This window comes from Lactuca virosa, chromosome 9 (assembly GCF_052849685.1).
Source record: "Lactuca virosa cultivar CGN04683 chromosome 9, Lactuca_virosa_CGN04683_v6, whole genome shotgun sequence".
NCBI lineage: Eukaryota > Viridiplantae > Streptophyta > Magnoliopsida > Asterales > Asteraceae > Lactuca > Lactuca virosa.
Window position 1 is genome coordinate 26,280,854 of NC_136434.1, and position 16,650 is coordinate 26,297,503.

The window sequence follows — 16,650 nt, forward strand, 5'->3', positions numbered from 1 at the left end:
CATTTTAAACATGTATAAAACAATCATTCAACCTCCATCTCAAATAAACAAACAACGTATATACACATAGCACGTATTTTTATATAAAATACTTCATATCTATGTGAAAGGTGAAAGTGACTATACACTCACTTGATTTAACGATAATCGGGTAGCACTTCGTTTCCTAAAACAATGGTTTCCGATGAAACCGGGAGCTTTCTTAAAAACCGGGCCTTGCGAGGGTTGAGCTTCAAACCGAAAAGATAAATTTTTTGGGCTCTTCGGGCACATCGGAACGTATTTCGGGTGTTGGATTTGATCCCGGGGTTTCGGGGGATTGAAATTGGCTTAAAATAGGCTTTAGAGTGAAAAAGTATGCCAAATTCCAACAAAAACCGGGAGGGTTCGCACCCTCCCTTATATAATATGCGAGACCGAGGATCGACGGCCGAGAAGAGGACACGCGGCAGCAGATGCGAGACCCGTCGTCGGATGCGAGGCGAGGGCAGGTGGCGGTCTCGGATTGGGTCGTGCCTTCGGGTGCAAGGGGTTGCGACACACGTCGACTGCTGCTTCGGATGAGTCATCGGCATTGGACACGGGGCAGCTCTGCGGGCAAGGTGACGTGGCCGAACTTGAGCCATGCGAAATTCCTCGGTTTTAGCATTTTTCTCGAATTTTGTGTCCCAAACTTCTAAAATCCATAACTTTCGAATGCAGGCTCCGTTTTTGACGTTCTTTATATGCACGTGTAGGCAGGAATATACTCTACAACTTTCGTTTAGACTCCGTCGGCTAATTTTGAATTTATTTTTAATATTATTATTTTTAACAGACCGGGACACGAAAATCCGTTAAAAATTCATAACTTCTTCATCCGATGTTCGTTTTCGTCTGTCTTTTTACCGTTGCACTACTATTGACGAGACCTTCGATTCTCATTTAGTTTGTGTTGGCTAAAAATCACTCGATCTAAAATTCGAGTTTTTAGCTGTCTACTGCTAAACTGAAACTTAGAAAAATCATAACTTCCTCATACGAAGTCAGATTTGGACGTTCTTTTTATGAAAATTCTCGGTTTGACGAATACTACGACTTTTATTTAGATCGCTAAGGCTAAAAATCGTTCTATCCTAAATTTACTATTTACATCACGCAGTGGCGTACCGGTTCTTTCGCGAAACTTTGACAGGTCATAACTTCTTCGTTATAACTCGGATTTCGGCATTCTTTATATCTCCGGAATCCTTGTTTCGGCCACTACAACTTTCTTATTAGATACCGGCTTTATATAATATTTATTTTTGACCCTTATTTTTACCCTTAATTCATTAAATTATAATAATTAAGCATAAAACATATAATAATCAAATAATACATCTTATTATTTCAAAACAAGTTACAAAGGTTGACCTAGACTATTACATCATCATTAGTGCCTAGCCTAGAAACACGGGCGTTACAATTCTCTCCCCCATAGGATGATTCCGTCCCCGGGCAATTCTGGGGTGCCCGACCTACCCCGTACGGCCATTCTGGGGTGCCGACCTACCCATGTCAAGCCATTCTGGGGTGCTGACCTACCCATGTCAAGCCATTCTGGGGTGCTGACCACCCTTCGGTCCTACCAACCGAACCTCAGGGACTATTCCACCCCCTACTGCTACTATCACATATATCATAACATAAACATACTGTCAAACATATCTGGGGTGTCTGACCTACCCTTCGGTCCTAACAACCGAACTTGAGGACTATTCCCTCCCTACTACCACTATCACATATAACATATCATGCCATCATATAAACATATCATCACATACTGTCAGACATATCTGGGGTGTCTGACCTACCCTTCGGTCCTAACAACCGAACTCTACTACCATCACACATAACATATCATGCCAGCATATAACATATCAGGTAGTAGCAAACCTAGATGATATCACAAAGACAATCATCTAACATACAACTCCTACTGGTGGGCCGACATTGTGGCCGTAGACCCACCGCTACTGGAAGGTAACTCACCTCGAACGAGTAGCTGCTGATAATCTGTGCGGAAAATCTCTGTCTGCTGCTGCTCCGGAAATCCTCCGGCTATAATCCCCACAAAACACTTAATCAGAGTCTGATATCTATTCTTAGGGTAAAATGACCATTTACCCCTGACCAAGTCCAAGTCAAAGTCAAAGTCAACTTCCAGTTGACCCGACTCGCCGAGTTGGGCCGCCAACTCGTCGAGTCCCTATCTCTTCCATTATCCTCATCTACGTCTCTACTCGTCGAGTTGGGCCGCCAACTCGTCGAGTCCCTATCTCTTCATATGTCCTCATCCACGACTCTACTCGTCGAGTTTAGCAACGACTCGACGAGTTCTCCTTCTAACACCACCCCGGATGAACCTTCATCCGACTCGTCGAGTTGTATGAACAACTCGTCGAGTCCATCTTCATGGTTGCAAAAGGCTCTAAAAGAGGCTCTTAAGTTGCATGGGCTTCCATGGGTGCAAAAGCAGCCCTTTTCTGCCTTGTAACTCTTCCATGGGCCTAGATCCGAAGCCTCAACCCCCAACCATGCTTTCAATCATGGTTGGTTACCAAGAATGGCTTATAAAAGCCCTAAATCTCCCCAAAAAGGGATCAAACGAATAAGCAAGCAAGGTACAGACTTTATACCTTTCAAACACTACAAATGATGCACCAAACTCAAATCCTTCAGTCTCCTCTTGATCCTTCTATGCTCTTCCTTCTTCCTTGTGGTCAAAACCCACAAAATCACTCAAAAGCCTTAGATCTTGCACCAAAACACTTAGGGTTTGCTATGGAGGGTTTCTGGGAGCATAAAGGGGCGATGGAGGCTGTATAAGGTTGTTTAAATAGGGTGCAAACCCTCAGATTAGGGTTTTGTCTAGACAGAGCCTACTCGTCGAGTCCAGGACCCGACTCGACGAGTCCCATACTTAAATCCCGCGTCTCATCCCGCTTCTACTCGGCGAGTTGGGCCTTCAACTCGCCGAGTCCCAGGCTAAAAATGCAAAATTACTTAAATAAAATACATATCAGGAACCAGGTGCTACAAATATCCCCACTTATTTTAGACTTCATCCTCAAAGTCTGCTGCTCGTTCCTGGAAAAGCTCTGGGTAATGCTCCATCATCTCATCCGCCGGCTCCCATGTCCATTCCGAGCCCTTCCGGTGCTGCCATTGCACCTTTACCAACTCGACCCTCTTGTTCCTCAGATCCTTCGACTTCCGGTCGAGAATCGCTACAGGCCGCTCGATGTAATTCAGGTTGTCATCGACCTGAATATCCTCTAAAGGTACCACTGCCAAATCGTCCACCAAACATTTCCGTAACTGGGAGACGTGAAAAGTGCTATGAATCTGACTGAGTTCGACTGGCAGATCCAACCTATATGCCACCTTGCCCACCCAGGCTATAACCCTGAAGGGTCCAATATACCTGGGACCCAACTTGCCCCGCTTCCTGAATCGGATGACGCCCTTCCATGGCGACACCTTCAGGAGAACCATATCCCCGACCTGAAACTCTAGGTCCGATCGGCGCTTGTCGGCATAACTTTTCTGTCGACTCTGAGCAGTCTGAAGTCTGCTCCGAACCTGTTGAATCCTCTCTGTCGTCTTGAGCACCACTTCGGTGCTCCCCATGACCCTCTGGCCAACCTCACCCTAACATATCGGGGTTCTGCACTTCCTCCCGTATAACATCTCGAAGGGAGGACGGTCAATACTCGCATGATAGCTATTATTATACGAGAACTCCGCCAACGGAAGGTAGGTATCCCAGCTACCTCCGAAGTCTAAAAAACATGCCCGCAGCATATCCTCTAGCGTCTGGATGGTCCGCTCGCTCTGACCATCCGTCTGCGGGTGAAAGGCGGTGCTAAAATGCAGACGAGTACCCAGCTCGTCATGAAACTTCTTCTAAAACCTGGAAGTGAACCGCACATCCCTGTCGGAAATCACTGACACTGGCACTCCGTGCCGAGCTACCACCTCTCGGATATAGATGTCGGCCAACTTTTCGGCCGAAATGCGCTCCTGGATCGGTATGAAATGGGCACTCTTGGTCAACCGATCCACGATTACCCAAATCGAATCCACTCCCCATGCAGTCTTGGGAAGCTTGGTAATGAAATCCATGGTAATATCTTCCCATTTCCACAAGGGAATATCTAATGGTTGCATCTTGCCGTGTGGCCTCTGGTGCTCGGCCTTGACCTTCCTGCAGGTCAAGCACCGCTCCACATACCATGCTACGTCCCGCTTCATGCAGGGCCACCAATAATCAGGACGAAGATCTCTATACATCTTCGTCGCTCCGGGATGGATAGAAAATCTGGATTTGTGTGCCTCCTCCATCAGGATCTGGCGCACGCCTCCATGATAAGGGACCCACACCCTACGGTGAAGAGTCAATAACCCTCGGCTATCATAGTCGAAGGAGGAAACCTGGCCCACTATACGCTCGCTCTTCCGATGTTCCTCCTTCATAGCCTCCTGCTGAGCCTCCCGGATCCGCTCCAACAGTGGAGTTACCACTGTCATCCTCAGACAGATGTCCCTGATTGGCGCTGCCTTGCGGCTAAGCGCATCGGCCACGACATTGGCCTTCCCCGGGTGGTAGAGGATCTCGCAATCATAATCTTTCACCACATCCAGCCACCGACGCTGCCTCATGTTCAGGTTTGGCTGATCCATGAGGTACCTCAAACTCTTGTGGTCCGTGTAAATGGTACAACGAACACCATAGAGGTAATGACGCCAAATCTTGAGGGCAAAAACAACAGCCCCCAGCTCCAAATCATGCGTCGGGTAATTCGCCTCATGAGGCTTCAGCTGCCTCGAAGCGTATGCAATAACATGCCCTCTCTGCATCAGTACCGCGCCCAAACCTGAGATGGACGCATCACAATATACCACAAAATCCTCCATGCCCTCTGGCAGGGCTAAGATTGGCGCCTCGCACAATCTCTGTCTCAGTGTCTCGAATGCGGCCTGCTGCTCAGGGCCCCAGCGAAAGACCACGACTTTCCTCGTCAGCCTAGTCAGGGGCACGGCTATCTTGGAGAAGTCCTGAATGAATCTCCGATAGTAGCCTGCCAATCCCAGAAAGCTCTGAATCTCAGATGGAGACCTCGAAACTTCCCACCTCATCACGGCCTCAACCTTGGCCGGGTCCACCGATATCCCGTTCTGGTTGACAAGGTGCCCGAGAAACTGCACCTCGCGCAACCAGAACTCACACTTGGAGAACTTAGCATACAAGCTCTTCCTTCTCAAAGTCTCCAGAACCTCTCGCAGATGCTCCTCTTGCTGCTCTCGCGTCTTGGAGTAAACCAAGATATCATCAATAAACACTATCACAGACCGGTCTAACATCGGTCTACACACGCGGTTCATGAGGTCCATGAACGCGGCAGGAGCATTGGTGAGCCCGAAAGGCATCACCACAAACTCATAGTAGCCATAGCGCGTCCGGAACGCAGTCTTCTGTGCATCCTCCTCTCTGACCCTCATATGATGATACCCTGATCGCAAATCAATCTTGGAGAACCAAGATGCTCCCTGTAGCTGGTCAAAGAGGTCATCAATCCTCGGGAGTGGGTAACGGTTCTTCACAGTTACCTTATTCAGCTCCCTATAATCTATACACATCCGACGCGACCCGTCCTTCTTCTTCACAAACAGAATCGGGGCTCCCCAGGGTGAACTGCTCGGTCTAATGAAACCCTTGTCTAACAGCTCCTGCAGCTGTGTAGACAACTCCTGCATCTCAGGAGGAGCCAACCAATACGGTGCCTTGGCTATCGGAGCCGCACCAGGGACTAGTTTAATCCTGAACTCTACCTGCCTCTCCGGAGGTATCCCAGGCAACTCCTCGGGGAATACGTCCGCAAACTCTCATACCACGGGCACATCGCTCACCGTTCCCTTACCCATCTCCCGGGTATCCATCACATAGGCAACAAATCCTGCGCAACCCTGTTGAAGGTAACGCCTAACTCTCGCTGCTGAACATAAAGTTGGTCCTCGCTGTGGCCTCTCGCCCTGAATCACCAGCTCTCCCCCACTTGGGGTCCTGATCCGCACCAACTGCTGCACACAGTCAATCACTTCCCCATTGGGGCTTAGCCAATCCATACCGATAATAACCTTGTTCCCCCGCAAAGGTATAGGAACCAGGTCTACTAGATAACGCTCCTCAAACAATCGCAAGACGCAATCTCGGTAGACCTCTGATGCTCGCACTGACCGGTCATCCGCAATCTCGACCTCTAGAGGGCAATCCAACGTGCCCGACGACTCTGGAAACTTCTTGCTAAGCGCAAGAGAGACAAACGATCGGGTAGCACCCGAATCAAACAATACCTGAACTGGGATACCGTTCACATGGAACGATCCCGTCACTACATCAGGTGCAGCGCGTGCCTCCTCGGCTGTCAACTGAAATGCTCGGCTCCGCACCACTGGAGCCTCTGTCTTGGCCTTCCGGCCATCTGCAACCCGCGCTATCGCTGAAACCGGCGCCACTGCTGGCGCTGCTGCTGACGCTGCTGTCAATCTCGGGCAGTTGGCCTTTTTGTGGCCCTTCTGATTGCAATGGAAGCAAATCAGGTTTGTCATCTGTATTGTGGGGGCGGGGCAGTACAGTCCCTGCCAAAGTGCCCCGTCTTGCCGCACTTGTAGCAGCCTGACGATCCTGCTCTATAAGCTCCCTCATGTGGCCTGCCGCACTTCCTGCAGCGGCTTTGGCCCGGCTGGCCCTTCGACCTAACGTCGGATCCCTTGGGTTTCTTCCCCGAAACCCCTGTAACCTGCTCAGACTCAGCTTTCCTCTTCCTCACATGCTCCAAATCGAGCTCCCTCTCCAGCACCCTGGCAATCATGGACTCCAGGGTCGGACAGGCAGAGTAGCTGACATGCTCCCGAATATCAGCCCTCAACATATCATGGTAGCGGGTCTTCCACATCTCCTCATCCCCCGCATACTAGGGTACCAACAATGCTCTCTCCCGGAACTTGGCGGTGATCTCCGCCACAGTCTCCGTAGTCTGCCTCATATCCAAAAACTCTCTGGCCAGCTGCTGAAGCTCTACAGCCGGCGCAAACTCAGCTCTGAATCTGGTCACGAAATCTGACCACGTCATAGCCTCGACGGCTGGGGCTCCCAATGAGTCACCAATCGACTCCCACCAGTCTCTAGCTCTATCCCTCAAACATCCCGCAGCAAAGCGGACCTTCGACCCTTCCGGGCAGAAGCTCGTCAACTGCGCAGACTCAATGTCTGCGATCCATCTCCTGGAAGCGATGGGGTCTTTCACCCCGTGATAATCCGACGCACCACTCCCATGGAAGTCCTTAAAGGACAGTGTGCGCGTACTCGTCTGGCTAGACGCCATATCACTCCTGAATGCCCGGAGGCGATCCTCCATCAGCTCAACAATCCCTTCCTTGATCGACCCGAAAATGACCGGGGTCGACTCAAGAATGCCTCTCGTGATCTCAGACGCGATGAACTCGCGCAACCCGTCATCAACCTGCTCGGATCCTACACCCGAGCCTGATCCCGATCCTGATCCGGAACCTCCTGCTCCATGTCGTGTGGTCACCATACTGAAAACAAACGCATAAATGGCAGGATCATACACACTCTCGGGAGGTCTAACACACTCTCCAAGTTTCCCGGTTCTGTCTCAACCTTCCTTGATTCGAGTACGGATCCTCTGCTTCCAGTAGTACGGGCCCATACTACCTTCCACATTTATCCGTACTTTCCTCAAGGACTGTCTCGACTTTGCCAAGTCCCTTAACCAATATCCCTTTCCATCTAGTCTCATCCCAGGCTTTCCTGGGGCACTCTCTGACCTACTCTCCGCCATCAGCTGCACTAGGAGTCCCTACTTCCCTTCCCTAACTAGCTTGCGAGTACTGTTAAATATCCGCTCACTACTTAGTTAAAGTTAGCCACGACCCCTTAAGCACAAAGCAAGCAGCATTCGTGCATCGAGTAACCGCATCAGGCATAACCTAATCAGGCTATCCTACTGCTGACTAAACAGTCCTAGCATACAGCTCGTTCAACAGGCATATAAGGAATCCTTCCTAGATCCTTGGCCCTACTCTAGCATGCAGTTCTCATAATCATATACATCATGCATACAAGGCATCCTCCTAGATCCTTAGCCCTAATCTAGCATGCAGTCCTCAGAATCATATATCATATAACTTATTATAACAAGTATGGGTATCTTGGGGAAAACTTACTTGAGCTCGGCTGGTCGCACGCATCACACACCTTGTTCTTTCTCAAAACCCTTTGACTCAGATTTTAGAAAACCATTTTCTTTGTAAAAATCTTTTAAATCCCTCGGTTTGAGTCCAGACACTCCCGAGGGTGTGTCTGAATCCCTCAAACCAGGGCTCTGATACCAACTTGTAACATCCCAATTTTCAAGCCCAACTTTTTTCATTTTTAATTAAGTAATTCTCAACATAGTTTTCCAAAACATTTCCCATGCCATAACAATTGACAACAGAAATATAACAATATGTCTGAAAATCACAATATAAATGTAAAATAAGTCAGAGTACAATCCCAGAAAACTCCATGCGGAACTCATGTGTGTGTGATGCGCTGCTACACTGCCGGCTCCTTCCCCTTAGACGAAGAGGTACCTGAAACCAAAACTAAAACTGTAAGCACAAAGCTTAGTGAGTTCCCCCATCATACCGCATACCATACGGACATATCGCATTAATACTGTCGGGCAATTCTGGGGTGCCCGACTTACCCAGTACGGCCATTCTGGAGTGCCGACCTACCCATGTCAAGCCATTCTGGGGTGCTGACCTACCCATGTCAAGCCATTCTGGGGTGCTGACCTACCCTTCGGTCCTACCAACCGAACCTCGGGGACTATTCCACCCCCTACTGCTACTATCACATATATCATAACATAAACATACTGTCAAACATATCTGGGGTGTCTGACCTACCCTTCGGTCCTAACAACCGAACTTGAGGACTATTCCCTCCCTACTACCACTATCACATATAACATATCATGCCAGCATATAAACATATCATCACATACTGTCAGACATATCTGGGACTTTTGAGCCTAAAAGGCTCTAAAAGAGGCTCTTAAGTTGCATGGGGCTTCCATGGGTGCAAAAGCAGCCCTTTTCTGCCTTATAACTCTTCCATGGGCCTACATCCGAAGCCTCAACCCCCAACCATGCTTGCAATCATGGTTGGTTACCAAGAATGGCTTATAAAAGCCCTAAATCTCCCCAAAAAGGGATCAAACGAATAAGCAAGCAATGTACAGACTTTATACCTTTCAAACACTACAAATGATGCACCAAACTCAAATCCTTCAGTCTCCTCTTGATCCTTCTATGCTCTTCCTTCTTCCTTGTGGTCAAAACCCACAAAATCACTCAAAAGCCTTAGATCTTGCACCAAAACACTTAGGGTTTGCTATGGAGGGTTTCTGGGAGCATAAAGGGGCGATGGAGGCTATATAAGGTTGTTTAAATAGGGTACAAACCATCAGATTAGGGTTTTGTCCAGACAGAGCCTACTCGTCGAGTCCAGGACCCGACTCGACGAGTCCCATACTTAAATCCCGCGTCTCATCCCGCTTCTACTCGGCGAGTTGGGCCTTCAACTCGCTGAGTCCCAGACCAAAAATGCAAAATTACTTAAATAAAATACATACCAGGAACCAGGTGCTACACTTTAATAGGATACACCACTGGATACTAACTGCATGGCTACTTTATATCTTGGTTTTGGGAATATAAGGTCCTTACTCATTATCCCTTGCATTTCCATCTGCTTCGTCAAGGATCATTTGGAATGCCCTTGGTTTTGGTTTTGGTGGAACATTGGGCCTTGCTGCCTCTTTCTTCTTTGGGCAGTCTTTCAAAATGTACCCTTCCTCGTTACATCCATAGCACATCCTCTTGTTGGACGGACACTCGTTGTCGTAGTGCCCTGACTTTCCACATTTAAAACAAGTGACCTCCTCGCGACATTTCCCAACATGTTTCTTCTTACATTTATCACGCCATTCCGCTTCGCCTTTTCCTCCTCTCGAATCAGACTTCAAGAATTTACTTTTCTTATTGGACCTCGATGATCCATCGAACTTTATTTTCTCACCAACCTCCGCCCTCTCCTGATTCCTTTCTTTTAACTGGGTTTCCACATTTTTAGCTGCTCGGACTGCTGTCTTCAGAGTAGCTGCCATCTTGACCGTTAGGCCAAAGTCGGCTGGCAGTCCGTTTGCGAACCTCTCAATTTTTTAGAGTTCAGTTGGCACCAAGTATGGAAATAATTTCATCCTTTCGGTAAACGCAATAGCATACTCGTCTATGCTCATTTTCCCTTTCTTCAAGTTCTGAAATTCATTGTTTAGATCTATCAGATCTATCTCTGAGCAGTACTGCATCTTTAACTGCTCCAAGAACATTTCCCAAGACGTTTTCAGGGCTTCTCCATGTAGCATCGTGTCTGCCAATAACTTCCACCAGCTTAAAACTCCGGTCTTCAGTTGTCTGACCGCGAAAACAGTTTTCTGCTTGTTGCTACAGTTGCAGCTTTCAAATACCATCTCCATTTCGGAGATCCAATCCATAATCTCAACAGATTTTGGGCTTCCGGCAAGACTTGGCGGTTTGGCGCCCAAGAAATTCTTATACATACGCCCATCTCTGTTGATTTCCCCTTCCGGGTTATTCCTTTCTGCCACTGTAGGTTCCTCTTGACTAACAGTACGACTGTAATTTCCATCCTCTGACCATTCGTCATTTAATTCAGGTTGTTCAACAGGAATTAAAGGTTCACTCCTGTTGTTTAGCAACATCTGCCTCATCTATTCCCTCTGTTTGGCCATCATAGCCCAAATCATGGCTTGTACTCCATCCATAGTGACCGGCTCAGGTGCAACTTCTACTATCGGCACCTGCTCAATCACTTGGGGTTGAGGTTGCTGATTTATATTCATGTTTCCAGATCCACTTCTGGTTCTTGCCATTTTGATCTATACACCAAATTAGGAGAATTTAAATCTTTATCCACGACAGATATTCAATTTCTCCTTATCACTCTGAAACGTTACATGCTAGTTCTAATATCGTAGTCATGCGCTTAGAATCCTAAACACATAAGGTTTCCAGATCCGGTCGGCAACAGACCATAGATCCGAACAAATAATATCATATATGGCAAACATATAGCATTTAGCACATAAAAGCATTTTAGGCATCTTTCCTAAAATATACTAGTGCTCGTGTCTAAAATATGGTAGACACTCATCTCACAATCATTGCTTAGCATTCTAAGTTTAAGTCTAGAAATCCTACAAATTCCTAGTTCGCTTAAACTAATGCTCTGATACCAACTGTGACATCCCCATTTTTCTCGGCCAAAAAAGACCAATTTCGTTTATGCTTTTTAAATTAAAATCAGAGTAATCTTTCAAAAGGTGTTGCGGAATTTGTCCCCAAAACAAAATATGATAAAAATTTATCAAAGCATTTCTTAAAAAAAAGTATTTTCATTGTATTGTAAAACTTTGGGATGTCATGTTCCGACACAGATCAAAAGCATAAACAGTACAATATAGGCCTTACAACATTTATTTATATCTACTGGCCTATAATCCAAAATCCTTCGTCATCGTCCAACTATGCTCTTGTTCCACTACCTGTAATATAGAAAACTGAGTGGGTCAGGCTTGGGAGCCTGGTGAGCATATAGGGTTTTCAACCCACAAAAGCCTGGTGAGCATATAGGGTTTTCAACCCACAAATAATAAATTTATTAATTTCATCATTAAACAATAAATTTATTAATTTCATCAAACAAAAATAAACCTGATTACTTGTTCCCGTATTCCTCACTTTACGTCCCTAAAGTATCTATTTATAAGGGACCTAGTCTAAAGATTTTCATCGGGGCGACAACACTGCTTCGGGGGTTCCTCAGCAATTTATGTCAAATAAGGCAACCATCGGGGTGACAACACTGCTTTCCTCAGCAATTTATGTCAAATAAGGCAACCAATGGGGTGACAACACTGCTTTCCTCAGCAGTCTATGTCAAATAAGGCAACCAATGGGGTGACAACATTGCTTTCCTCCACAATTTATGTCAAATAAGGCAAACATCGGGGTGACAACACTGCTTTTCCTCAGCAATTTATGTCAAATAGGCACGAAGTCACATCGTCGCCAAGGTTTATACAACAAGCACTAAGTCTATAGCTGCCAAGGTACTAAATCCATAGCTACCAACGTACATCTATACCGTACTAAATTCATAGCTACCAACGTACATCTATACCGTACTTTCACTCATCATTCTTTATCTAATCCATGTTTTACCCAACATATTTGTAGATAAAATATATATACATATATATATATATATATATATATATATATATATATATATATATACATTTTAAATCATTTTAAACATGTATAAAACAATCATTCAACCTCCATCTCAAATAAACAAACAACGTATATACACATAGCACATATTTTTATATAAAATATTTCATATCTATGTGTAAGGTGAAAGTGACTATACACTCACTTGATTTAACGATAATCGGGTAGCACTTCGTTTCCTAAAACGATGGTTTCCGATGAAACCGGGAGCTTTCTTAAAAACCGGGCCTTGCGAGGGTTGAGCTTCAAACCGAAAAGATAAATTTCTCGGGCTCTTCGGGTACTGCGGAACGTATTTCGGGTGTTGGATATGATCCCGGAGTTTCGGGGGATTGAAATTGGCTTAAAATAGGCTTTAGAGTGAAAAAGTATGCAAAATTCCAACAAAAACCGGGAGGGTTCGCACCCTCCCTTATATAGTATGCGAGACCGAGGATCGACGGCCGAGAAGAGGACACGCGGCAGCAGCTGCGAGACCCGGCGTCGGATGCGAGGCGAGGGCAGGTGGCGGTCTCGGATTGGGCCGCGCCTTCGGGTGCAAGGGGTTGCGACACGCGTCGACTGCTGCTTCGGATGAGTCATCGGCATCGGACACGGGGCAGCTCCGCGGGCGAGGTGACGTGGCCGAACTTGAGCCATGCGAAATTCCTCGGTTTTAGCATTTTTCTCGAATTTTGTGTCCCAAACTTCTAAAATCCATAACTTTCGCATGTAGGCTCCGTTTTTGACGTTCTTTATATGCACGCGTAGGCAGGAATATACTCTACAACTTTCGTTTAGACCTCGTCGGCTAATTTTGAATTTATTTTTAATATTATTATTTTTAACAGACCGGGACAGGAAAATCCGTTAAAAATTCATAACTTCTTCATCCGATGTTCGTTTTCGTCTGTCTTTCTACCACTGCACTACTATTGACGAGACCTTCGATTCTCATTTAGGTTGTGTCGGCTAAAAATCACTCGATCTAAAATTCGAGTTTTTAGCTGTCTACTGCTAAGCTCAAACTTAGAAAAATCATAACTTCCTCATACGAAGTCAGATTTAGACGTTCTTTTTATGAAAATTCTCTGTTTAACGAATACTACGACTTTTATTTAGATCGATAAGGCTAAAAATTGTTCTATCGTAAATTTACTATTTACGTCACGCAGTGGCGTACCGGTTCTTTCGCGAAACTTTGACAGGTCATAACTTCTTCGTTATAACTCGGATTTCGGCATTCTTTATATCTCCGGAATCCTTGTTTCGGCCACTACAACTTTCTTAATAGATATCGGCTTTATCTAATATTTATTTTTGACGCTTATTTTTACCCTTAATTCATTAAATTATAATAATTAAGCATAAAACACATAATAATCAAATAATACATCTTATTATTTCAAAACAAGTTACAAAGGTTGACCTAGACTATTACATCATCATTAGTGTCTAGCCTAGAAACACGAGCGTTACATATTAGCATACAAATTATGAAGCCCCTTAGCTCACATGTCAGTTCCATTTACTTAAAATGACATGGTGACACTAAAATCACTAACAAGTCTGTGATTGTATATTTGACAAGAACCTATCTAGGTTCAAAGTAATGACATATAAAACTAGACAAAACGGAAATTAAGTGTTTTTGCAATACCAAGTTACATAGATGGTTGAAAGTCCATATGCACAAAATCTTGTTGGTTTACAAAATATGGACAAAAACGAAAACTAGATTGACTTATAAAGTATAAAAGAAATCTAGAAATTATTTTACAAAATCATATTGTTTTGGCTATGCCGGAGGAATCGCCGGTGCCGGTTAGAGAAGTGAAAGAGTCATCTGGGAGTTTTCAACAACCGTTGGTAGTCCCGAGGGTGTCAGTTGGATCGCTGCCTGGGAATCCTACGACAATAATTGGTAAAGGTAAGACCCCGACCCATATGAACATAACCAATGGGCTTCCCCAAGGATGTTTTGGGCCCTTCCATTCTCTTAATATTGATGGACTCCCTCACACCCCGATCCAAACCCAAATAATTACCGGATCCTTAGGTAAAAGAAAACGGTGTGAGAATTCTGATTCGGTTTTTCCCCTTAATTCAATATCCCAGATGGCAAACCTAACTAAACCTGAACATATTCACTCCACTGCCATGGCGCACCAACAAAGGAATGCAATAGAAATTGATCCTACCCCTAATGTCATCGATCTCAATAAGAATCATGTGGCTACGTCTAATGGTCCATCTTCGAGTTCACTTAGTTCCTCTTCTGTTGAAGTGGACAAAACAGACGAGGTTGGTAAGGAAATGGGTTTTGAAATTGATTCATCAAACCCGGTATTGTTGGAAGCAATGAGAGTAATCGAAGATATGAACATTCCCCAATGAACTGTCTAAGGTTAAATGTTCGGGGAATAAGAGAAGATTATAAGGTCTCATGGGTGTGACGGTTAACAACGAGGTATCACACATCGTTTCTGGGTGTGCAGGAAACACAATTATCTGATGAAAGTGAGATAGACGTTGCATGATGATGGGTTAACGACGATTTTGGCTTCGTAGCAACGCCATCCACGGGAAGATCGGGTGGATTACTCAGCATTTGGGACTCCAACTTATACCAAGTAGATGAAGTCATAAAATCGAGACACTTCTTAATCACAATTGGGAAGTGGTATGGAGTTCATGGCCAAACGATTTTTGCAAATGTATATGGACCTCATGATTCACAAAACAAAAAAGAAGCTTTGGGAAGACCTAAGCCAGATTAAATCCCTTAAAAATGACACTTGGATCATCTTTGGCGACTTCAACACTGTAAGAAGAGAATGTAAAAGATATAATTCTCATTTTAATCCTTCTGAAGCTTTCTGGTTTAATCGGTTCATTGAACAAGAATGTCTAAACGATCTTAGAATGTGGGGGGGGGGGGGATAGATACACCTTCTTTTGCCAGACTAATGTCAAGATGAGTAAACTAGATAGATTTCTAGTATGCAATAAATTCCTGAGACAATTTCCTTCTGTCTCAATCACGGCCGTTCCAAGGGAGATCTCAGACCATTGCCCAATCATTCTTCAAACCAGCAACGTTGATTTTGGTAAAGCACCCTTCTAGTTCTTTAACTCTTGGATGAAACGGGAAGGATTCGAACAGATCATTAGAGAATCGTGTGAGAAATTCAAAGGATATGGCACTCCTGATGCCTATTTGGCGGCTAAACTACGCTTCCTTAAAAACAAACTCAAGGCATAGAGCAAGGGATCACCTTAGAGAGAAGGATGAACTGATGAAGCTCAAACGTAGGTTACATGAGCTAGACACAACTGTTGAATCTAATAAGCTCTCAGATGCTGAAATATTGGAAAGGAGATTAGGAATGCAAAGGATAACAGAGCTCAAAAAGTTGGCTATTCTTGACTTAAAACGAAAGGCCAAAATAAAGTGGACCACTGATGGAGACGAGAATACCCGTTTTTTCCATTGGTATGTCAACAACAAGAAGAGCAAGAATTTCATTCACGGATTGATTAGTAATGGCTCGTGGAATACAAATGTGGCAACAATTAAAAGCGAAGCGTTTGCGTTCTATCACAAGAAGTTCCAGGAACGATGGCCTTCCAGACCAAAACTTATTAGCAGTAGCTTTAATAGGCTCGATTCCTCCACTAGCTTTAGAATTGAGGAACCTTTTATGTCTGAAGAAATCAAGAATCTTGTTTGGGCATGTGGAGGTGATAAGGTACCCGATCCGGATGGATTCACCTTCGATTTTATTAAAAAAATATTGGGATGTATTAAAGGAGGATATTATGGAATTCGTTAGACACTTTGAGAAGTACGGAAAGCTGGAGCGGGGGTGTAACTCGTCTTTTATCACTCTAGTCCCGAAGATGAAAGATCCATTACATCTGTGAGATTACAGACCAAATAGTTTAATTGGATGTTTATACAAGATAATTTCCAATATTTTAGCCAACAATCTTAGTGAGGTGATTGACAAGAATATTGGTGATGCCCAAACAACATATGTGAAAGGTCGTAACATTCTCGATGGACCTCTAATTGTTAATGAGTTGTGCGCATGGTCTAAGAAGGTGAAGAAATAGGTCCTACTGTTCAAGGTGGACCGGGAGAAAGCTTTTGACTCTGTAAACTGGGAATACCTTGAATGGATCCTTATT

The 16,650-nt window shown here is 45.0% G+C and overlaps 1 protein-coding gene across 1 annotated transcript; it reads left to right on the top strand.

Moving 5' to 3' along the window:
• Positions 1-15,656: 15,656 nt before the first annotated feature.
• On the top strand, positions 15,657-16,575 carry LOC145139059 (uncharacterized). Its single transcript, XM_079073015.1, has 3 exons — positions 15,657-16,208; positions 16,270-16,327; positions 16,442-16,575. The coding sequence occupies exons 1-3, from the start codon at positions 15,657-15,659 to the stop codon at positions 16,573-16,575; spliced, it is 744 nt and encodes a 247-aa protein (XP_078929141.1).
• The last annotated feature ends 75 nt before the right edge of the window (positions 16,576-16,650 follow it).

Excerpts from the sequence above, each read along its gene's own strand:
- LOC145139059 (XM_079073015.1), top strand. The coding sequence starts at position 15,657 with ATGGCACTCCTGATGCCTATTTGGCGGCTAAACTACGCTTCCTTAAAA. Across the intron at positions 16,209-16,269 it reads GGGCATGTGGAGGTGATAAG|GAGGATATTATGGAATTCGT; the intron begins GTACCCGATCCG and ends GATGTATTAAAG. Across the intron at positions 16,328-16,441 it reads CGGAAAGCTGGAGCGGGGGT|CCAACAATCTTAGTGAGGTG; the intron begins GTAACTCGTCTT and ends CCAATATTTTAG.